At 38.9% G+C, this 24117-nt stretch overlaps 1 protein-coding gene across 1 annotated transcript in view; it reads right to left on the bottom strand.

Moving 5' to 3' along the window:
• psmb10 (proteasome 20S subunit beta 10) overlaps positions 1-19032 on the bottom strand; it is a 28811-nt gene extending 9779 nt beyond the window's left edge. Inside the window, exons 1-7 of the mRNA XM_072372017.1 lie at positions 18873-19032; positions 18659-18752; positions 18284-18381; positions 12120-12260; positions 8705-8820; positions 4270-4328; positions 2364-2515 (exon numbers count right to left, since the gene is read on the bottom strand). Of these exons, the coding sequence (XP_072228118.1) occupies positions 2364-2515; positions 4270-4328; positions 8705-8820; positions 12120-12260; positions 18284-18381; positions 18659-18752; positions 18873-18937 (725 nt within the window). The 5' untranslated portion in view covers positions 18938-19032. The remainder of the gene's footprint in view (positions 1-2363; positions 2516-4269; positions 4329-8704; positions 8821-12119; positions 12261-18283; positions 18382-18658; positions 18753-18872) is intronic.
• Between the last annotated feature and the right edge of the window lie 5085 nt (positions 19033-24117).

The raw sequence follows: 24117 nt of genomic DNA on the forward strand, positions 1-24117 counted from the left end.
CTGACCACAGAGATAGGAGGTCCCTCAGGTCCAACAGACAAACTTGTCAACCTATTTTTTGTTGCAGGAATAGATGGGTGGCTGAGGTTGACTTATGCTCAGTTATCACATGTTGAGATAACCAAAAAGCCCAAAAAGCCCAAAAGTACATATGTGAAATGTATGTTAATACAAGATTTCTGAAGGATCGCCAGTGTATCATTTGGAATTTTGTTATAACGAATAGTCCACAACAGGTTATAGTGATCGGAATAAATGACTGGAATGGATGATGTATACAGGGCGACAAAAATAACCAATCTAATTGTATTGAATGTGCTAAAGCCAGATCACATTTAGAAATTAAGCAATCACTCTGACCCAACTGGTTTAAAATGTGCATTACAATTGTATAATGAATCTTTTGTACCCAACACAAAGCAATGTAAAACTCTCTCTTTGTTGTTCCCAGCTGTTAAGAAAAGAGACGTACCGCCCTTAGCGTTGGCTTATAAGGGTAATTATATACGTTTCATCCACAGGGGTACAGGTAAGAATGTGGGTACACTCATGTCAGATTATTGTCAGGAATCCATCAATGTCACTCAGGATGCATGATGATGTTTACAAATTTCAGCAGTGATGGAGACTGTCAGGAAACTGCTGCAGCAAGATGACTCACTGAACGACAGAAGCAACTTCACTCCTGATCAGATCTGTGTCCTGTAGAACCACCGCTTATTTCAAATATAACGACTGTTTCTACAGACGGAAGCGTGGCTCTGCCATGGGATCTCCAGTGTCCCCCATTGTGGCTTATCTTTATATTGAGGAAGTGGAGAAGCACTGAGCTTAGACAAAGGAACAGCACCAAGCCACTGGTTCAGATATGTCGACAACACCTGGGTCAAGATCAGAACTCAAGAATTGGAGGCTTTCACGGAGCACATCAACTTGGTGAACAGTAACATCAACTTCAGGAGGGAGGATGCAAAGACCACAAGCTGTCTTTTTTGGACTGTGCTGTGCACATTGAAGAGGATGGAGGTCTTAACACTGAGATTTACAGGAAACTCACACATACTGACCAGTACCTGCTTTTTGACTCACATCATCCACTAGAACACAAACAGACAGTCATCAGAACTCTACATCACTGGGCTGAGAGTGTAAGGCTGAGGGAAAAATAAAAGGAACATCATCACTCCAAGAAAGCTCTTCAAACATGTGGATACCCAAACTGGACCTTTGTCAAATCAGCAAAGAATTCTGGAACAAACCACACTGTTTGAGAAGCTAAGAAGAACAAGTGCAAACATACTGTAATTCCATATGTGGCAGGAGTCTCAGATAAACTTAGAAGGATCCTCTCCCAACATGACATTCCAGTGCACTTCAAACACCTAAACACAAACTAATTGGTGTCATATATGCAGTGCAGTGCCACAAGGAGTGTGGAGAGACCAAACAACAGCTCCACAAGAACATGGCACAACATGGGAGAGCCAACTCTTCAGGTCCAGACTCTGCAGTCAGCCTACATTCCAAGGAGAGAGGACTCTAACTTGAAGATAGTAATGTACACCTTCTGGACAGAGAAGACAGATGGTTTGAGAGAGGAGTCAAGGAAGCCATCTATGTTAAACTGGGAAAAACGTCTTTGAACAGAGGAGGTCTCAGGTATCAACTCCCAGCACCTACAGAGCAGCATTGTCTCTCCTCCCCAGGCAGTTTCACAATCATTCACACTTTGGATCCTGTTTGTAGGTGAAAATGACTGAAACAACACGCACACTGGTCAGTAACACGTGACTGTAACAACCCTCTCTGCTTAGAGCAGATACTCCCCGCCATCTAGTTTAGAACTGGAGAAGCCTTTCATATCAGAGGTGAAATGTTCTCAAGATCCAAGGAGTCCAACTGCCCTTATTCAAGCTCTTAGAATCTGGTGTAGCTCCTCTCTAGTCAGTCTGAGTTTAATTGATGTTGTTTTTTCCTATTATAATGTGCAATGACGTGTTCTGTATCTGGATATCAAATACATCAGGATGTCTTTTACTAAAACGTATGTTCTTATCTGTGCTGCTGCTATAACAAGTAAATTTCCAAAGTGCAAGATAAATAAATCTGTTTCCCTAAGTTATTGCTGCAGTTAGTGCTACTGATTTTATATTTCAGTTCATTTTTTGTAAATAATGACATATGCGTTGTCCATCTAAGATTGTATTTACCTGTTAGAAGATCTGGTAGATCTGGACCAGTTTTCTTTCTTTTTTGTTTGTTTTATTTTGTCCTGATACTTAAAATCCTGGACTTCAAAGATACATACTTTCTGCTTTTACTACTGTATACACATAAAGACCAGTACTTCTACCTCTGCTCACCTTTTACCCTTCATTGTGGGCTTGTCATACCCCCGCAGGTACTGCACTCCAGCGTCAGTGATGACACACAAGTCCACATTACTGCCTGAACCCAAGTCACAGAATATCCCTGCAGAGATGGCATCTCTTACTAGCTGCTTTGCTTCCTCCACCTTAAAGTTAGACATGACAAACATAAGTTTTTATCAGGCATAGTATTGGAAGACAAGAGAAGAGGACAAGATTAAAACTAGATGAAAATGTCATCGTAAAATCTGTGTTCACAGTCAAGGTAGGTAGGCGCATTTTGGGATAGAAAACATTTGGTTTTTGTCACTACTGTTAGGAGCAATCTCCCTACTGTGATGGAAGGGGTCGGCACTGATACCAGATTCTGCTGAACACAAGCCCGACCTTTATCTGGAGCACGGTTAGTTTCAGACCATGAAAGGAGATTGAACACACCCTGATACTGACGTGTTCACCCACTGTGAACTTCATCTCCAGTGGTCATTTTTGGGGCAGAAAAAATATGAACAATAGAATGCGAGAGATGACAATGAGAATGACATTGTGGTATCTCTGAAATACGTCGCAATTCTATTTAAGCATGAATATTATATATAAATATATAATAATGAAGAAGTCTTCAGGCCCTGATGCCATCTGTGGACACATCCTGTGTTATTGTTATGTATATTACAATAACCCATTATTATAACAGCTCAGTGAGGTTTTCACATCACTTTTTATAAAAATAATAAATGGATAATTAACTGATGAAATGTGTCCTCATATTTTCATTAATCGGTTAGCCTTTTATTTTGTCAAACCCGATCAGATTGTATTGTTGCTGATATAGCTGCAAGAATTTAGTTGATGTGGAAGCTGAACTATTTTGGTGTTTCGAGAAATATCTAATTAAAATTACGGTATATAAAATTTTGCCAAAACTGCAATGTGTTTGAGTCTTTCTCATTCCAGAATAAGCACAACTCCACTGCCTAGAGCAATGGCAATAGAATTTTTGTATAGGGCCTGACCTTGTCTGTTATTTACACTGTTTTTCTCTCTTTGAGGTAGCTAAGCTAATGTCAATAATCAGAGCTGCAACATGTCTTTTGGACCCTATTCCAACTAGACTGTGAAAGGATGTTCTACCCCTGACCAATATAACCATACTCGATCAGTTCATTCTATCCCAGTTTAACTGAGCTGTCATTTCTTTTCTTTTCTTTTTAACAATTTTAATTCTTTATGTGGCAAACATCGTTTCCCAACTTAGCATTAATAAAGTATTATTCATTCGAATGCAATTCAATTGAAATGTTTGGTCAAAGCTGAAATGTGTTCAACGAGTAGTCTTTCTGATAACCAGCATGTGTTTGCAAAATTAACTAAGCTTTGTATTGCTTGTTTTTTGGTGGAAAAATGGCTTTTGATGGAAAATGGATTTGTTACCTTTGTAACATTTTCTAAGAGTTTATAGTCTCAACTGCTAGCTTTGTGTCTTTGTGTTGTTGTAAGTGATTAATAAATTTAAAGAATTGCCAAAAAGTGAAACTTGAAGCTTTGAAACGGGATTGTACAAACTGACATCTAAAATGAGAGTTGCCACATCCATCTTTTATATGCAGTCTGTGAGTATGACCAATTTGTTTTCTTGTCTTCAGAGTGTATATTCTTTTTAAGCATCCAGATGTTTGACTTTAGACTTTAGTTGTTGGTAAATACACAACAGCCCAACTACCCATATTCCCCAGCCTAAGCTAACCCTAGCCACCAAACACAGCAGAGCATCCTCCCACTTTGTCCCAGATTTTATTCAATGTAACTTTTCCTAGTCATAATTTCCATTGTTATATGCATCAATTACTGAAAAATTCCACTATATTGCCATGAGAGGAAAACAGATTGTTAGTCTTACCTCCATGTTTGGTTTGAATCTGTCCTCAAACACAGAAACAGCAGCTGCAGCTCCAGAACCTAAAATCATAATCAAATATTAGATTTCTTTCTTTTTTTTCTATTTGTTTAATTAAAAATTTCTTGAAACTGTCCAACTTTATTTTACAGGTATGCAAATTTCATGTTGACAATTTCAAACTAATGTCTGTCAAATATCTTTGAATTTGCATACAGACACAGTGGAATTACTGACAATACGATCAATACTTAGTGCACATGGTTACTTATGACATGTTCATATCTGCTATTTGTCAGGTTAAGTTTGGTTTTACTGGCCTTGATTGTTGACTTAGTCCTGTCTGTGCTCAGCTACTACTACTTCACCTTTAGTGGACATTATCTTGCTTACAGGGAGAGTTCATTTTAACTGAAGCAAATTGCTTGGATGTGCAATTACAAACACACGCTGTGGTAAAATATTTTGGTCAACTTTCAACTTGGGAATAAGAAACCAAATTGTTAAATTGTGCAACTCATACTCTTGTGGCTGGAAGTCCTGCCAATAATTAGTCAGAGATATGTAGATGGACAGTGAGCATACCAGCAGGGGGTAAGGAGAAACTCACTTAAACAGGTACAGTGGTGTAACTGTTCCAGATGAAAAATGATGCAGGTATTCATGATGATCCTCAGCTCTCTTTCAACTTGTCTCTGCATAGAATCCTTTTTTTTAAGTGTCCAATAACCCTGTTACTCCTGAAAGTTTTTTCCTGAGTTTTCTAAAATTGGTGTGCCCCACAGTGCACTCCTGGCTTTTCACAAAATTAATTCACAGTATGTTTTATAACTCCAATTAAAATATGTACATACACTACTTTACCAGCACAGGTTCAAGACCCAGGGCTTTTCCTACAGAGAGAATTTGGTGGCGGCCGCCACCACCAAATTTCTTGCCGCCACCAGCTCACGGCTGGTTTTCAATGGTAATTTCACCAAGCATTTCCCTGTCGGGATCTGTCATTTCATTCATATGTAACTACAGCTGCACGCAACCACCAGTAGTGGTGGTGGCACTGTGTAGAAATTAACACCAGCCGACATGTCAAACAAAGCATCTTTTACTGTCACATCCAGAGAGGAGAAGAAGAGGAAGTTTTCACTGCAGAGCAACAAAAAGGGGTTAGCATTGTTTCTTCTGCACCCAAACACGTCCAGTTCCTTTGAAAAAGGCAATGTTACATGCTACATAAATTCATATTATCAGTAATAATATCAGTTTTGCAGGTATGGCTAAACGTAAGATCAGCAAATTTTATTACAAAACGAGTGCGAGAAGAGGAGAGACAAGACAGGTGAAGGAGTGTAGACTAGAGGGGACCGCCCTCTCTGATAAGAGGAGAGGAAATATTAAATATATTTTTACAAATGTCAGTTTACACACTAGTGTGTGCCTACATGCAATATGAATTATATACACTACATTTCCCACCTACTGACGTTCATTCACCAGTGAATTTCTACAGACAGACTTGTATCGTTTCTGTCATGGGGTGCTAGTCAAAGAACCCGCAGCAGTGCAGCCAAACAACCAATTGTGTACTGTTGCCAGGGCAAATGAAGAAATATTTGGCCAATCAGTCGCACAGAATTTTATGGTCTTGGGACGCTGAAAATATCGCCCCAGCAGCAGCTTGTGCAGCACGGTAAAGCAGCATGATGATGGCGAAATTCACCAGCGATGTGCAGCTTCCACCGAATTGGTGAGATCCTTGTTTATCTAGTATTATACAACTGAAAATTGTTAATTTACTTTATCTGTGAAACTGGTGATTTTGAGAAGGAGATTAAATCATTACTGTTAAATTGTAGTTGTCATCTGACTGTTAATTTGAATTCTTATACTGGACTAGGCAGGGAAATGTATTGTCACATCAGACTAGACTAGACACTGAAGACAGGCAGCTAAAACGCAATACTTTTGATTGCTATTGATGAGATGTGGTAAATTTGTCAGATACGAAAGCAATACATCTCAGCAGATGTTGAGAGGTTATTTTCTACACTCAAGATTGTAAGATATGATTGAGAACACGATAACAATTCCTGTCTACACCAGAATAATGCATGAACTAAGATAAAAACCCCGCGCAACAGACTTAAGGAGAGGCATCTGGATGTATGCTGTAAGGTGGCCTTTGATGATCCAAACTTTGAGTATAAAGACTGCATCAGGAGGTTATACAGGATGAAACCAAGGAGGGCCAAATGTTCTGCTCCTGGCTGTGCCTGTAAACGGTGTTTAAGCTGCCATGTAACTGAACTCAATGTTAAACAAAGCACATAAAAATGAATAAATATGCTTCAAAATAATAATTTTTTTAATTCGTGTAATTACAACTACTAAAATAGACAGCAAGTAAAACACTTGCTGGAGCCAGTTGAAGGTATGGTACGTGTGCATCTGTGAGCCCACGATCAGGTACCACCGCCTCCCTTTAAACCAGGAAAAACCCTGAGACTGTTCTGAGGACAATCTCTGAACACAGAATGGATTATTTGAGCTGGAGAAAAGATCATTACCCCAGCTCAGACTCTGACTCTGATGATGACAAATGTTTATTTTTGGTTGTTTTTTGTGTTGTTTTTCATTTTTGCTTTAAACAACTGCCATAATGATACATTTTAAAATCTGCGTGAACTAGCATATATTCAAGTTGTTTCCTTTCATCTTTTAAGTCTCTTTTCTCTTTTTCTTCCTTTCTTTTTTAAGGGAGAATTGTGATGGTAAATTTTATGTCTCAAAACTGCTTAAGAAACCCCCACAACAGACTCCACATTGACCATTTGTCTCACCCAGACATACTGATTGTTTTAAACTATTTGTCTTTTAATCAACACCCAGACAAGATAATTGTTTTAACTTAAAGGAGAACAATTATACCCCTTTTCCACCAGTTCACACAGGTCCCAGGCACCTTAATGACATGTCTGTGATATTATTAGGTCAAATTCCTCACGGATCAAAAACAGCAGCCCTCTCTGTAGCACTCTGCTCTGAGGCGGTCAGATTTTAATGCCGCAGCTGTGGCTCACTCCGCCCCTCGGTTCGGCGTCAGGCTGCTATGACAACAGTTGAGCACAAGCACTGGTCATGGCTGCTCACACACCGTTGCAACCATATATGTTTGAGCCAGAATCAGACCCTGAGAATGTATATACACATCTAATATAACACAACCTGCTGTATAAATAATTTATTTCAGCATCGTTTGTACCTGCATGAACTAGCAGTTAGCATTAGCTTGTGGTAATTGGACAAAAGAAACACAAAGCACACTTACATCGTCTGTCCTTTCCCCACGGATGGTCGGTATCGATCCCTCTTATAGGGAAAGTTTTGCTGCCAGTCCTGCATTGTACTGACCCAAACTGTGGAAGCAGTCCATGTCAAAATGTTTGGCACACAGATAGGTTTATGCCGACCGTGGCCAGAACTTCGCTGTCAAAAATAAACTTTATCTACTCCCGTCGTCCTCTGAGACTCAGGTCTTATGCAGGGTCTTGTGCTGGTCAGTACAGCCAACAACAGAGCAACTTGCATGCTTTGCTCTCAATGCTTCGCCATACTGCCAACCATTTTTCCTCACTGCAATGAATGAAATGTGGGCCCTCAGCTGAGCTTTGCTCTTTTATAACCTGTAGGGCGTGGTGGGTGGAGACTGGGTGTTGGCCACTGCTGGAGTTCAGATTCTGAATCTGAACGCCTCACCCAGACCAGAGGGACAAGAGAGTGAGTGGCCGCAGCAGTGCCTGCGAAATGGACGCGGTTGTTGTTTTTAAAAATTCAAATATATTAGTGTAAAAGTGATTTTTGCATAATATGTCCCCTTTAAACTCTTATCATCAAGACGACATCCTCAAGTGTAAGTACATCTCTGTGAGATAAAGCTGAATATAAGTATGAAATGTTTCCGGATATCAGAGCTCAGCCTGATGGATTTCCTGCGAGAGCTCTGTCACTCCGAGTCCAGCGCTGCAATATACTTTACATGTGACCACTAATAAATACTTTGTTTAACTTAAGATTTCTCCAGCTTGTTCTTGGGCTTCCAATGAAAGAATCAGGCTAACAAGAGGTATTAGGAAGGAAACGCAAAACTTCTACTACAGTAGACAGCCCAAGTTCATCAAATTCTGTCTATGTCTATAGATATATATCTATGAAGTGTTTGACGGTCTAATGCCATAATTAGATTAAACACAGTTGTTGGCCTTATTCTGCTATTGTCTAAAACATACAGCATGTTTCCATGCCAATCTTTGAATTTTCTTTCCCAGATATGAACTAAATATTGACTGAGTAATTAATACACGTGTGCCCACTTCATTTTGTAAAAAGGCCAGTTTTAATTTTAAAAGGTGTGAGATGTGTTGTGTACGAGCTAAACAAATACCCATGGTGAGGAAAGGCAGTTTATCATAGGAGCCATGTGGATAGACACTGTACAAGTGAGCTCCAGTAACATCAACTCCTCCAACAATCACCGATGAACCCATATGGCCTTGGTACCTTGAAAAAAAGAGAAAAGAACAACAAATACATCACTCTAACATCAAGCTTTCTTTTTACCAGTGTTCCACTGTGTGTGATTCTTAATGAACAAAGACACCCGAAGAAACAACACAAATTACTTAAATTAAAAATTCACATCTCTACTAGTTTCTCTAGCAACTGAAATTTAGTTCTGCAAAATATTAAAACCGTTGTATAATATGTTCCAGTGAGTGCCACAGACTCTCTTAGACATAATAAATATTATACTGCAAAGTAATATTTGTCACGATTTACGTTCTGTTTCATGTCTTGTCTCGTAATTTCCTGTTTTATTTTGAAAAATCACTAACTTTCCCCTCTCGTTTCAGGTATCTTGCCCTTCCTCCCGTGTCAAGCATCTCATTGTCTTCCCTGATTCCCAAGTGTTTCCACCTGTTCCCCTTGGTCCCTCATGTGTTCAAATAGTCTGCGATTCCCTTGTTCACTTGTTGCCTCTTGCCATGAGCCTCAATCTAGCCTTCTTGTCCACAGTCATAGTCTTGCCTCGATCCGACCCACTGTCGTCTACATGCTTGTTCAGTGTACATTTGGATCGAGTTATCTCAGTCTTAATTTGATCGCGAGTAACCTGATCCAATCCGTTTTTTTGTCAGATTAAGGTGTCTACATGAACTGAATAACTCAATCTTATTGTAATTTAGCCATTAATCCGATCCGATGGCACGCATGTAACCGCACTGAGTGAGTAAAGATGTAACGTATCCTTGTTGGCTCATCAGACACCAGATCTGCTGCCATTTTCTGTGACATCTGTAGGGGTTTTTCACTTTGCATGCCAGCTGATCGGCATTTCGATAGTCACAGTTAGAAATAACCATAACCTGATCTAAGAGTAAAGTGGCATACTGAGTCAGATGCGGCCAGATTAAAACTTTTAAAACGCAAAGCCATTTCACCGAAAGGGAAATACGACATTGTCATTGAATAAAAAATCATTTTTATGTTAATATTGTGTTGGATGGACAGATTGACTGGAATGGTCACTAGTTTACTAGAAGTTTAGTTGAAGGTTGCATTCCTTTTTCAATGTAATGGATATGAGAAGCCATGTTAGGAGATAATCATATGAATGGGGTTGTTTATATTGCAAATAGAATGGTTTCCAGCACCAAGCCATGGGGCATGTCTGTACAGGGAAAATGGGAAGCAGACACTGGAGAATGCCCAGTGAGGTTGAATTCAAACCAAGAATGAGCCATAGCTGTGATGCCCATCTACAATACAGATTATAGGATGTGATGGTTTGTGAGTCACGAGAAAAGACCATACTTTAAAGACAAATGTGCGCACGTCAGGGTATGCGCTGGACTTCTTCCGTTGTGCACCGCACAGCACAGCTGTCCTTCAAGTGTAGAGCACCAGTAGTGCCACACTATAAGCATATGTAAGTTTGGGCATATGTATGCGTTTTGGGTGGAGCCCAAGTGCAGCCTATGAAGTTTGGTAAAGATCGGACAATGTATGCAAGGAGAAGCTTCACTGCCTTCCAGCTCGGACCCTAATTATTTAGGAACCCCTATTGTAGGTCACCAAATACAAGCTGTTATGAAACTTAAAAAATGGTCTCCTGCTTCTCCAGTAACTTATCAACAAACTATTTCCCCATTTAAGCTGAAATCAATGGCCTGCTTCTCCATGATAATGGCTTGCCGAGTATGTTTAATCCAGTGGCTCACCAGCTTAGTTGTTGGCTTTTTCATGTCAATGCACAGCTGAGAAAATACACAATGTTGTGAGTAGCTTCATTAGATAGAGTTACTGCCTATGTCAAATGAGTTGTTGGCTTCACATTTGCCACTGCTAGAGGCTTGGTTATTTGAACTGGTTTTTCACTGATCGGATTAGTTGCTCCCCTCAACTAAGGCTATAACCTCCTGCTACAAGTTTGTTGCCTCTGCCAAGTACTCAACAGTCTAAAGTTTGACTCTTTCACTGTTTCATAGTGGAGAGGTCACCATTTAATGAACTGTTGGGAGCAGTTGCTCCTAGACATTTTCCACAGAAGTTATATTGTTTCAGTTGACAATGTATTGATGATTATGGATGTTGTGTATGTTGATGTTCTTTATAGTAGATCATTCATTTGACTTTTTACACATCCAACAACATTACTCAAAGACTTGAGAAATGTCAACAAAGACAATTGGTGTAAAAAGGTGGGAGTTCTGACAGTCTGGGTGATAGACCTAATTATTTTTTGAGTGTGTTTCTTTTACACTCGTGACTGAACATAAAATTCTTTTTAACTGCCAGGACCTTTGAGGAGCTAACATTTTAGAATAAAGTTGTTTTGTATTGTCCTTCAGGACCTCTGCCAACAGTAGGAGGGTTGAGCACACTGCCAAAATATTCTTGTTAGAGCTTATTTAGTTAACTGAAGTTCATTTAACTTTATGTAAGTTAATATAGCGTTCCAAAGCACTGAGCGAGTGACTATACCACTAGTGTAAAGGCACAGTGAAGAAAAAAACATGAAATTTGTTGGACATTTTACGAAGCAAGATTCGAACATGTAGGGCTACAATATCTCATCAGGTTAGATTAATTAATTCACTCAGCAATAAGCATTTCACTAAAGGCATTCCACTCTGCGTTCATTTTCTGAATGACAATCTCATAAAAGTGCCGGCTGCAGGTCCAGCTTGAAGACGTTACGGCTAAAGCCAGATGCTACAGCTCTATTCATTTTAAAAATTTCAAACCGTCAAGGACAAAATTTACCAACATAAAAGATATAATGTTCATGTATTCAAGTGAATTTGAAAGGGATTGATCAATTTTATGTAATTTTTGGCACATTGTCTGAACCTTTTAAAACACAGTCAGTTATTACCTGCAATCATAAACTGAACATTTGGCATACTTTTGAACATCACCAGTTTGGCTTTAAAGCAATACTAGAGACGTTTGTGAACCCAGAACTATGTGTCTCTGACTCATTTTGATACTCATTTAGAAAATTCACATGTATGGCTTTACATTTGCAGAATTTACACAGAGATTTGTTTATATGACAGTGGTGTTATATCCCACAACTGTAGAGGAAGTCAAAGAGCAAGTAATTGCCAAAATTCTCGAGTATTACTTTAGGCAGCACAATCCCCCATAGAGTAACTCTGTGTAAGACATATTATCCTGTTTTTAGGTACATTTTCAACAGGTGGTTCGACAAATTGATCAATTATCCTGAATACAAATCATTTACCTTTACCCTACATTTGGGTCCTGTTTGAAGTGAAAATATATTTTCTTACCTGAACAGCATTTGTTTCAGCTGTCTTGTTACCATGGCAACAAGAGGGGGTCGACCAGTGTTGAGCATGTGGAGCTCCACATTGGATGCCATTATCTGTGTGATCATCTCTGCATCTGCAGCAACGCCGGCACCGCAGCAGCTACAGAACATATAGGCCATGGTTTACCAAAATAAACAACTGTTACATAGACATGGCTGAAGTACAGTACTGTCCAAAAGTTTAGTCACCCCTCTTCTCTTTATATTTTCCCTCTAAGGAGCCAGATTTTCTTTGAATTTTTAGATAAATAAAATAAAGATTATGAACAGAATCAATACCCAAATTAGAGAGTCTGATTTACTGTCACAAACCAAGCTTTGGTTGTACAGGGACCTGATGACCTCTTAGATAAGGGGCCGATACCCCTCACCCACAGAGCAACAAACATGGTCTCCAAAAAACACGTAAAGACTGGTTGGACAAACTCTGAGATTAAAGGATTAAAGAGCTTTCAAATTAAGCTACATTATGGCTATGATTTAGCTCCATGTAAATGTCATTTTCAAGCCAAGTTACATGTACATGGCAACTGCTGAAAAGAAAAAAGATCTTTCTTTTCCAATACAATTTCAGTAGTCAATAAAGCTATTGTTGAAACAGATGCATATGTTGAAATAAAAATGTTTTGTTATACTGTACATTTTTTAAAAACTTTACACTACTAAAGATAAAGTGGGTACAAAAAATCCAATATAACACAAACACGCTCCATAAATGTTGAAATGTTCATCTGTGTATGTATGTCCGTGCAGACTTGTGTCTTTATTCCTGTACTTCAGATGTGCTTTGTTTAAAGATCAGTTCATGCTATTGGCTTCACATAAAAGTCCTACAAATCAAAAATATGTTTTCAAGATTGGGTCCTTTACCAAAATAGCTTGAGGATTTCTATAAAGTGCCTTAACTGTTCCTAGGATTGAGATCTTCTGGTCAGAGATTTCTGATGTTGTTCTTGGGATATGTTGGCGACACAGTCCCAGTTTGGGGTTCATAAACCCTCACGCTCTGATTACCAATTGCACCACTGTTGTTTTCTTTTCTCATATTTTTTCAACTTCCTCTTTCAGTCTTTAGTATTTTTTACCAATCAGTGTTTGCTCTTTTTGATACTGCTGTCACTTGTAAGTAGGGCTGCCACGATTAGTCGACTAGTCACGATTATGTCGTCAATGACGAATTTAATAGTCAACGCGTCAGGTTTTTTTTTGCTTTTTTTTCCTTTTTCAAACTTTGTTTTTCTCTCAAAGCTGCTGCTGCACCTTCCACTGCTGCGTCTGCCTTTCTGTCCTTGACACACATGCGCAGTAGTGGTAACCGGGGTCAGCCGTGATGTCACAGAAAGTTAAACCAGACGGGCTCTGGTATCATGGCTACCCGGCAACGGAACTCAAAAGTGTGGGAGTATTTTAAGAAAACTAAAGACAAATGTGTGCAATGCAATATCTGCAAGGCAGAACTTGCCTTCCACAGCAGCACAACAACGATGCACGAGCACCTGAAAAGGAAGCATGTTGTTGTGGCTGATTGTGAAGCAGGACTGTCATCTTGGTAAGCTAACTGGCTAGTTATTGATCATTGATCATTTGATTTAAATGCAGCTGTGTTTGATGCCAGAGACAAATGAAGGAAAGAAAAACCTAAAAAAAAAAAAACCTTAAATATTTATTTTAGTATGTTTGCTACACAGTTAAATAATTGTTTGTTGCAACAAGCTGCATATTTCATTAAAGGGTTAATGAACTATGATATTGTCTTTTTTTTGTTAGCATATACCTTAAACACACCACGCTGAAAGATAATGAAGGTTATATAAGAGCAGCTGCATCCTGGTGCGATAAGCTGTATGTTTCACATTCAATATACGTATGATCCGATTAGTCGACTAATCGAAAAAAATAATTGGTGATTAGTCGATTATTAAAATAATCGTTTGTGGCAGCCCTACTTGTAAGTGATCTACTATATCAACATACAAAACATACAGATATGTGACTACTGCCTTAATCTGTGGTTAGTTAAACTCTACAAAGTCTAGTTGGTTAGTCATTACCAGTTTATCAGTCTGGATTTGAAAGTAATTCAGGATCTTGGATCTGTCATTCTCCAGCACCTTTGGAGGTATCTCCCACTTTGACTTCGGGACGTTATGACTTTCTGCCCATATGCAGTACAGATGTTCCTGAACACTATTCCAGCCACTTGAATATGGCCACCCATATATTCCAAACCTTCTTGCATCTTACACCTGGTTCATATATGCCATATGCCGAATGTCAGGGCTTTTTTTGCACAGTCTGAGCCTGGGGCCCTTTCTGGTAGAGAAAGAGATACCACAGGTTGGGGGGGATACATCATCATTCCCACCATCTGACAAGGAGTACCAATTCCCATTAGCATGTCCTGATAACCTGAAGACAAGGGCAGCTGATCTAAGATAGAAGTTCATGGATATATCATGGAGCCTGCATGATCCTTTGCCAATCCAATCCAACCACTAAGCTTATTCTGAAAGTCATCTAGAATGTGTGAATGCAGCACTACATACTATACCTTCTGGGGCCATCACAGAAAAGAACAAACTGATGTAAATCACAGAGATAGTTATCCTAGATATGCTTGGCTAAAAGATGAACAACAAAAGGAACAGTGAGGGGCATTATCCCCCATGGAGAAGAACACTGAAGACCAAGATCAAGACAACAGAAAGGTTAGACGGCTATTAGAGAAGTACTAAAGTGCAATAGAATAATTACTTCCTAGGAAACACAACAATTCGTAATTGACTTATATATTGGAAACAGCTAAATAAATACTCAGTTCTTGCTACCTACCTGAGAGGGTATGGTAGAAAAGCATAAGCCAGGAGAATAAATACCATGATCTTCTCTGAACCATCCAAAGTATACTCTCAGTTGCCGGGTAATGAGATGAAAATAGAACCAGGAACCAGTGACCGTCACAGTGGCAGATATCCAAGAAAGGGTCTCAAGTATGAAGAGTTAGACTGCACCAGGCCCTCAAAATAATACACATCTACAGGCCAAAGAAACTATCCCAGTGGACACTTAGCAGCACAAATGAACCAGCTGCTTATGGATGGAACCACCCAGAATCATTAATCCAAGGTCAGACAGTCCTGATTATGAGAGGTCCACACAGGGAGCAATTGCATCCAACTACCGGCCAGCTCCAGTCAGGCAATATTGCAGATAGAGCTCGACCGATTTATCGGCGGGCCGATATTATTATATTAGGCATTTTCCCAACTATCATTTATGATGGCCGATAAATTAATATTTTAAAAAACGGACGGAACACCCTTCAACCATGTTATGAGTGTTGTAGTTGCAACGTCCCTGTTGGCAACAAAGCCACAAACTCTACAAACAGCTGATCCAGCCAGAGTCAGAGTGAACCAGTTATCATCGGTGAAGTGTGTTCATGGTAAGTTGGCAACTGTCATGAGACATACATTGCTTGAATAACAATTAAAAGAACATCCTCATCATTTCCCTAGACTCAAATAAGCATGACAGAATTCATGACTACCATGTCCAGTTTTGCTGCTGTTACATGTAAGCCGAGAGTGAAACTAATTTACCTCTTACGTTGTTGTTAGTTGACTGACTGTCGGTTTAACTCTTGGCAATGTGACTGAAGATGTATTTCTTTAATAGCATGACAGTTATAGCAATGAGACGTATCATCTCTCCCCGCCAGTTATTTGGAAAAACTATGTTTTACAATCATTTGCAGCAGCATATGATGTTATTCATTGCTAAATTATAGCTTATCATAGACTAACCACAAAGCTAGCTAATGCCAAGACTATCAGTGGAAGACCGCTAACACTAATGAGCTTGTAAAGCACAACAAACTTATTCTTCCTAAATAAAGTAATGATTACTGTATTTATAAGTAGCACATCTGTAATTACAGACATTGTAAAACGTAAGCTAGGCATGCGAGGAGTGAACATTTAGACATAGAGCAAAAGTATCAAAGAGCTTGTGTATAAAAGTTAGCTTTTCTTTTACACATGTGCAGGCGCGGCGCCAGGATTTCAATTTTGGATGGGCCAGAATCATTTAAGATGGGCCACTACTTAATAGTAAAAATAACACTTACTAACATACATAGAGTTCAGTGGCGGCTGGAGAAAAAAAATCTTGGTGGGGCTGGTGTGCCAACAGATTTCCCTGCCTAAAAACTGACCAGACGAGATGGCCTCAGGCACAAATACGACAGCAGCCAACACTAAAGAAACTTTAGTGTCTAAGATGAGCAGTACTTCAGTTGTGTGGAATTATTCTGGTTTTAAAAAAGAGGATGCTGCACAGCACCAGGTATTGTGCAAAACATGTCTTGCTACTGTTGCTACCTCGCGAGGCAACCCAACAAACTTATTTCAACATTTAAAAATTTTTTCCATATCTTTCGGTCCTATTGGTTGCAACTTATAGGGGGGAGAAAGTGTCCTTGTCGTTGTAATTCAAACAAAACAGAGGGGGCTTAGCCCCATATCACTGTCTCCTTACACTCATAAAGGTGGTGGCACACAATCAACTGATAAAACAACAAATATCCAGAATACATCAGGAAGATGGCCCCTAGTGCCCAGTGAATGCTGTAGCTTACTGAAACCCAGTGAAGGAGAGGAGATAGAGGAACCATCATGGAAAACTAACCCACTGCACGGCATGTACCACTGACATATGTCACCGTTTATTTTCTGTTCCATGTCTTGTCTCATCATTTCCTGTTTTATTTTGAAAAAGCACTGACCTTCTCCTCTCCCCTTCTCAGGTATCTTGCCCTTCCTCCCGTGTCAGGCGTCTCATTGTCTTCCCTGATTCCCAAGTGTTTCCACCTGTTCCCCTTGGTCCCTCATGTGTTCAAATAGTCTGCGTTTCCCTTGTCTTGAGCCAGTATGTTGTCTCTCCCCAGGAGCATCATTACCAGCCATTTGTCTTGTACCTCGATCCACAGTTCCACGAGCCTGCAGTGAGCGATCTTCCTGCAGTGCTTTCTTGTTTTGTAAATTATTCTTATCCCTAGCCTTAGTTTATTTATTGAACACGGTAAGTTTCATAGCTTTGTTTTTCCTCCACTTGCAAGGAGTGATTTTGTTGTAACTTTTCATTGTCACCTCCGTTAAAGGAGAGTTTTGAGTTACCGTTAAAGTTCATAGAGCCTCTGTTTGGTCAGAGTGCGTCTTTTGTTTTATTCCGTCTCGTTTTGAGAGCGTGACATTGTTTTGTTTAATGTTCATGGCTTTTCTGTTTTCCTCCCAGTTGGAGAGTTTTATGTTTGTACCTTTCATAGCTGCGCTTTTCCTCCGCTAGGTTACTGAGGAGAGCGCTTAGGTTTTTCATAGGCTTTTTCTTTTGCGCTGCCAGGAGATCGCCTGCATTCCTGTGTTCTGTGTGCTGCCTTTATATAATAAAACCTTCTTGCAACCCACGCGACCCTGCACCTGTGTCCTGAGTCCCCTGGTAACCTGACAATATATTGCAGAAGTAGCTAATACTGACAAGTCTTGTCTGTGACAAAAAAGGGTGGAGGAACTAATCATGGCAACACAAAAACAGGCGCAAAGCAGAAGACCAATATGGGCAGGGGTCTCCCACACCTGACAGGACTACAGGTGCTCCCATGCAGCCCAGCACATAGTAATAACTAATAATGGAGAAAAGATGCAAGAGTGAAGGCAATATTGGTGCCAGTAGTAATCAGAGCACTTTGGTCTGTGACCAGCAAATTGGGTCCAACAGGTCACAGGAACAATGTGAGAGATCTCTGTTCAGAAGAACGTAATTACAGGAAAAGCTAAGATACTGCACAGAAGACTCAAGCTCCCAGGTGAAAAACTAAAAGGATTTTGTGCCTCATAAAAGTCCCTGGTGTTGTAGGTATTGTGTGCTGTGGGTGCAAACATGGCTGCATTGATGCTCAACATGTACACATCATTCCAGCCCAAAACATTTTGAAAGAGCAACCGTCTGTGAGAAAACTCTCGGCACTGCTTACTAGTTTCACCTTGAAAAATATAAAGGCAATAAACACAACAATCACCCATGCAATAAACCTGATTAGCAAATTCATCAAAGCATTGTACTCACTAGATCTTTGGAGCAATATAGTGAATCTTCATACAGTTTTTGTCAGCAACCACCATATCATCAGTGGCTCTGGTATCTGCTCCCAGGATCACTCCATCCTATGACCAAGACAAAGAGATGCTCATCCCATCTAACTGATACCAATCATTTATTTCTGAACACATCTTAGTACTGCTTCCCGGTTCATTACTGTCACATGCTCCAACCAGGAAGTTTTGTATCAAGCTTAAACTAACTTATTGTCACCTAAAGCATGCATAGGATACATGGCAAATATGGTATATATGCATACCATAGTGCCTCAAATCTTAACGCATCAGTTTCAGGGATGTTAGAACGTTTTTCTGAGCAACCACTTTTGTCCGTGGAGTTTACCTTGTACACCATCCCAGCAATGGTGGTCCCGGTCTTTCGAGCACTCGGAACTTTGTTGCTAACGTCTGACAAACTGGACTCTAACTCTGCATTCCTGGAAATGATGAATGACAAAGACATAGAAAAACAGAAAGTCATGTTAGTATCGATTCAACGTTCGACATTCAGCCATAACGTCCCTAACTTTGCTTTCAAAGACCTTTTTTATTTTTACCTGCGGGTGTTTTCAAAGCAGAAACCTGCTGTCTGTTGTTGACAAGGATTCAAAAAGTGGAGCATATTGACTGATTTTAGATGGAAAACCTATAGAAAATCTTCTCTCGCCGTGTGTCTGACCGAGTCTGTGCTTTTCAGCAGGTTTTACTTTTACTTTCACTTTTTTACCACAAGCCAAGCCTTCCTGCTCACCGCTGTAAAAGATATCCATACTCGTCAAACATTTAGTCTCGTGTTGTTTGACAGAGTTGTCTACTGAAAGCCTTAAAGTGCTGTCAGAACGCAGGAAATTTCAGCTTTCTCCCTCTTATCACTTTATTAACACAACAAAGCAGTTAATGATGAGCCATGAATTGCACTGCTTCTATTTCTTGTAGCGCACCCGCACGCTGGTGTGGTGGTTAGTTAGATGAATATGTTTTATATGTAGGATATATATTATCAATATTATTATATTATCAGGATATATATATATACATTATGGCATGCCGTTCACGAAATTAATCTTTGAATATATGGAATGAAACTCTGAATATATGGAATGAACCTTGAATATATTGAATGAACCTTGAATATAAGCAATGAAACTCTGAATATATTGAACGAACCTTGAATATATGGAATGAACCTTGAATATATGGAATGAAATTCTGAATATATTGAATGAACCTTGAATATATGGAATGAAACTCTGAATATATTGAACGAACCTTGAATATATGGAATGAACCTTGAATATATGGAATGAAATTCTGAATATATTGAATGAACCTTGAATATATGGAATGAAATTCTGAATATATTGAATGAACCTTGACTATATGGAATGAACCTTGAATATATGGAATGAAACTCTGAATATATGGAATGAAACTCTGAATATATTGAATGAACCTTGAATATATGGAATGAAACTCTGAATATATTGAATGAACCTTGAATATATGGAATGAAACTCTGAATATATTGAATGAACCTTGAATATATGGAATGAAACTCTGAATATATTGCATGAACCTTGAATATATGGAATGAAACTCTGAATATATGGAATGAACCTTGAATATATTGAATGAACCTTGAATATAAGCAATGAAACTCTGAATATATTGAACGAACCTTGAATATATGGAATGAACCTTGAATATATGGAATGAAATTCTGAATATATTGAATGAACCTTGAATATATGGAATGAAACTCTGAATATATTGAACGAACCTTGAATATATGGAATGAACCTTGAATATATGGAATGAAATTCTGAATATATTGAATGAACCTTGAATATATGGAATGAAATTCTGAATATATTGAATGAACCTTGACTATATGGAATGAACCTTGAATATATGGAATGAAACTCTGAATATATGGAATGAAACTCTGAATATATTGAATGAACCTTGAATATATGGAATGAAACTCTGAATATATTGAATGAACCTTGAATATATGGAATGAAACTCTGAATACATTGAATGAACCTTGAATATATTGAATGAAACTCTGAATATATTGAATTAACCTTGAATATATGGAATGAACCTTGAATATATGGAATGAAATTCTGAATATATTGAATGAACCTTGAATATATGGAATGAAACTCTGAATATATTGCATGAACCTTGAATATATGGAATGAAACTCTGAATACATTGAATGAACCTTGAATATATTGAATGAAACTCTGAATATATATGTATATATAATGTATATATAATGTATATATAATTTTTACATTGACTGACTCACAACTTGTCTATGAGTTTACATATACATGTATATGTAATATATATAATATATATATATAATAAAATTCGAGTTTGTGTTGAGCAGATGAGAACACATTGATATATATTTTTTATATGTATATATATTATACATATATATAATATATGTTGAGCAGATGTATGTGCTCTCCTCTGTTCAACACAAACTTGAATCTTAAACTTGAATTTGATCAATAAATCAAATAAAATACAAAAATGGTCAGACAAGGCCAAGTCAATAACCACAACAGAAGAAGTATCAACACCTTTAGAAATGACCAGGTCCAGAATGTGACCTCGAAGGTGGGTCGGTTCTGTTACACGTTGCCACAAACCAAACATGTCCAGCACAGAAGAAAATTCTTTGGCATTACCATCCGTCATATTATCTATGTGAATGTTAAAACCAAGATAAAATGGTTATAATCAGTCGAGATACGAGACAGTAATTCAGAAAATTCATCAATAAAACTTGCACAGTATCCTGGAAATCTGTAAATGATTAAGAACAGAATTTTAGGAACACCCTTTAAAATAAAACTAAGATATTCAAAAGAAGTGAAATCACCAAATGAGATCTCTTTTCACTGGAATGTATCTTTAAATAAGGCAGCTTCTCCCCCACCTTTCCTCCCATTTCGGCATTTATCCATAAAACTAAAATTTAGGGGTCCTGTTTCATTAAGAACAATAGCACTTGTGCCCTCTGTTAACTATGTTTCTGTCAGGAAAAGAAAATCTAAATTGTGTGAAATTATGAAGCCATTTACTAACAGTGACTTATTGGACAGAGATCTAATATTAAGCAGAGCGAGCTTTGTGGAGTTTACACTGGTCGCTGTTGTATTCTGAGTTATACGTGGTACCGTTAACAGATTAGATAGATTCACCCAGGAAGTTGACTGTTTTTGATTCCTTCTTTTACGAACCAATACAGGAATCTGGGGGTTGTTTGCGTCGCTGCTGTGTCCTTCGCCTTCATCTGTACACTCATGTTTGGGTTTGCTATCCCAACACCATGACGTAAGTGTGCACCAAGTAATCTGCATCCAGTTCGATTTGGATGCACGCCATAAAGTCTGAAACGCTTCTTACAGTTCTAAAAGATATTGAAGTTATCAATTAACTTAATCCCATGGACGATGCATGCATTTGATAACCATGTGTTCAGGCCAAGAAGTCTGCTGAAAAGTTCAATTCCTTTACCCACTGCAGGAATGGGGCCTGATATAGAGACACGGTGTGCCCCATAGTGACACAACCTCTCCAACTGCAGAGAAAAGTCTTTCTTCAGGATCTCAGAGCCAGTCTTCCTTCTCAGAATATCAAAAGACCCCGTGTGGATACTGATCTTCATGTCATCTGGATGTGTAGACAGAATGGTCGGCAAGATGTCTATCAGTTCCTTGACTGAAGTATCAGAAAACGTTATGTTTTCTGTCTTTGCCATTCTGACATGCTGTGTTACAGAGTCCCCAATTAGAATGCTATCTATTCCATTTTGTGTGAAGGTGTCGATTGCTTCCATAGTCCTCACCTTGGTTGTGGGATTTGGGCTTCTCCTGATATTCTGGTTACCCCCTTGGCTGAGTTTTGGGGACATTTCTCTTGTTTTTATTCAACTGGCCGGTTTGGGAGCTTCACCAGATATTCCAGTGTCATTTGGACACATCCAGTGAAGTGTGTCAGCCAAGTCTGCAGTGCGAGGCTCCACATCAGCTGTGATCCCATGTAGAAAGATCTGAGTTAGTCCTTTGGCACATGAAGGCTCCACAGCCTGCACAGGACCTATAATAGAATCAATAAATTCCTCATTCAGAAACAGGAAGTATAGATGATGAATTACATTAACCAAATTTTGATATTTCTTTAATCTTTCCACAGTGAACATAAATGATTGTTCTGAACTATTGACTAAAAGAGAAAATAAGAAAAAAAAAATCATACATCATACAGTATTAAGACAGAGACCTATATAGCATTTTTAGAAAAATGCCAATTAGAAGTGATGACAAGCAGCAAAGGGGTAACAAATCTCTTTGATATATGTTCAAATTTTTGTTGTAAGAAATTAATATGTCGTGATGACATTTACAAGATAAAGAAAAAATATATACAATAAAAAGAGAAATTATATGCCTAGAATAAAACATATTCAGCTATTTCTGTGACTTTATTGATACAGTTCAGATTACTGTATTTTGCGCTCTATAAGGCGCACCTGATTATAAGGCATACGTTTTACCTAATGTTCTCTGATTGGTTTATGGCTGCCAGCACACGTAGGTATGTATTATGTCCCTGTGTCAGCGGGAAATGGTCCGACGGTCAAGGACAACATCGTCGGTGGTTTTTACACTTATAAACTTATAAACTGCACGTCGGTCTGCATCACCCATCTCAGACTGAAGAACAGGCACTCACTGGGACATGGGCAGAAGCATTAATGACACGATTCAATCGCTAAGTACGAGCTCGATACAATCTTCGCCCCATTCAGAGTGAATGGCTGGGATCCGCCTGACCCTGCAGTCACACTGAATGCAAAGCGAGTGATGGAAGTGGCCAGTTGCCATTAATTTCCAACCTATGACAGCGAAGAGGAAAATGAACGTGGTGAGCGGCATGAAGGGAGAGCGGTGAGTGATGAATGCTCGGCGCTCCCCGCGGTAAATTCAAAATGGCGGTATCCGGTACATTGTTTTTTTAGCCTCACACAGTGCTGTTGTTTTTTGCTTCTTTTTTTTTTTACTTTGCCCAAATGTGCACTTGACATTAGCCATACTGCCTTTGTGGCATCTTCTAAGGCCAATATGCCATTTGACAGTCTCGGGGATTCCAGGTGCAGCGATCCATAAGGGTGTCTTGAGAGTGTGTGTGCTACTTTGAGCAGTTTTCTGGGGCCATCAGCTCAGCTTTTGTACTGAATTTCATCATTCCCAGAAATGACAATAGAGTGGCACTGTGTCAATGTCCGCAACTTTCATGAGAAAATTGTCAGAAACCGACAGGACATAGGACACAGATGCAGGGTTTTCACAATAAGTCAGTTTATTTTTCTATATAAACAACTTATGAGTCTCCAGGACAGAGAAATCAAGAGGCTGTGAAATACTAACACACTAACCTCAATAACTAGAATGAGGCCAGTGTGACTATAAAACTTCATCAAAACAAAACTCACTCTACTCCAGGAGGAAAACTGAAAGAGTTATAAAAGATTACAAAATACTAAACGCACTTTTCTAAAGAGGCGGTACAAAATCAAAGATGCTCTCCCAGTAAACGGAGGCACGAAGAATAATACACACCACAAAATCACTCCACTAACGGAGGCACTATGAAACTTTACAAGAACTTAAACGCAATCGCTCCTTTAACAGAGGTGCTATGAAACTTTAACAAACACTCCTAAAGGAGGAAACCAATCAGGCTGTGAAAAATTAACGAGACTAAATTATGACTATG

Source organism: Leuresthes tenuis, unplaced genomic scaffold, assembly GCF_036924035.1.
Source record: "Leuresthes tenuis unplaced genomic scaffold, fLeuTen1.0.hap1 SCAF_19, whole genome shotgun sequence".
Lineage (NCBI taxonomy): Eukaryota > Metazoa > Chordata > Actinopteri > Atheriniformes > Atherinopsidae > Leuresthes > Leuresthes tenuis.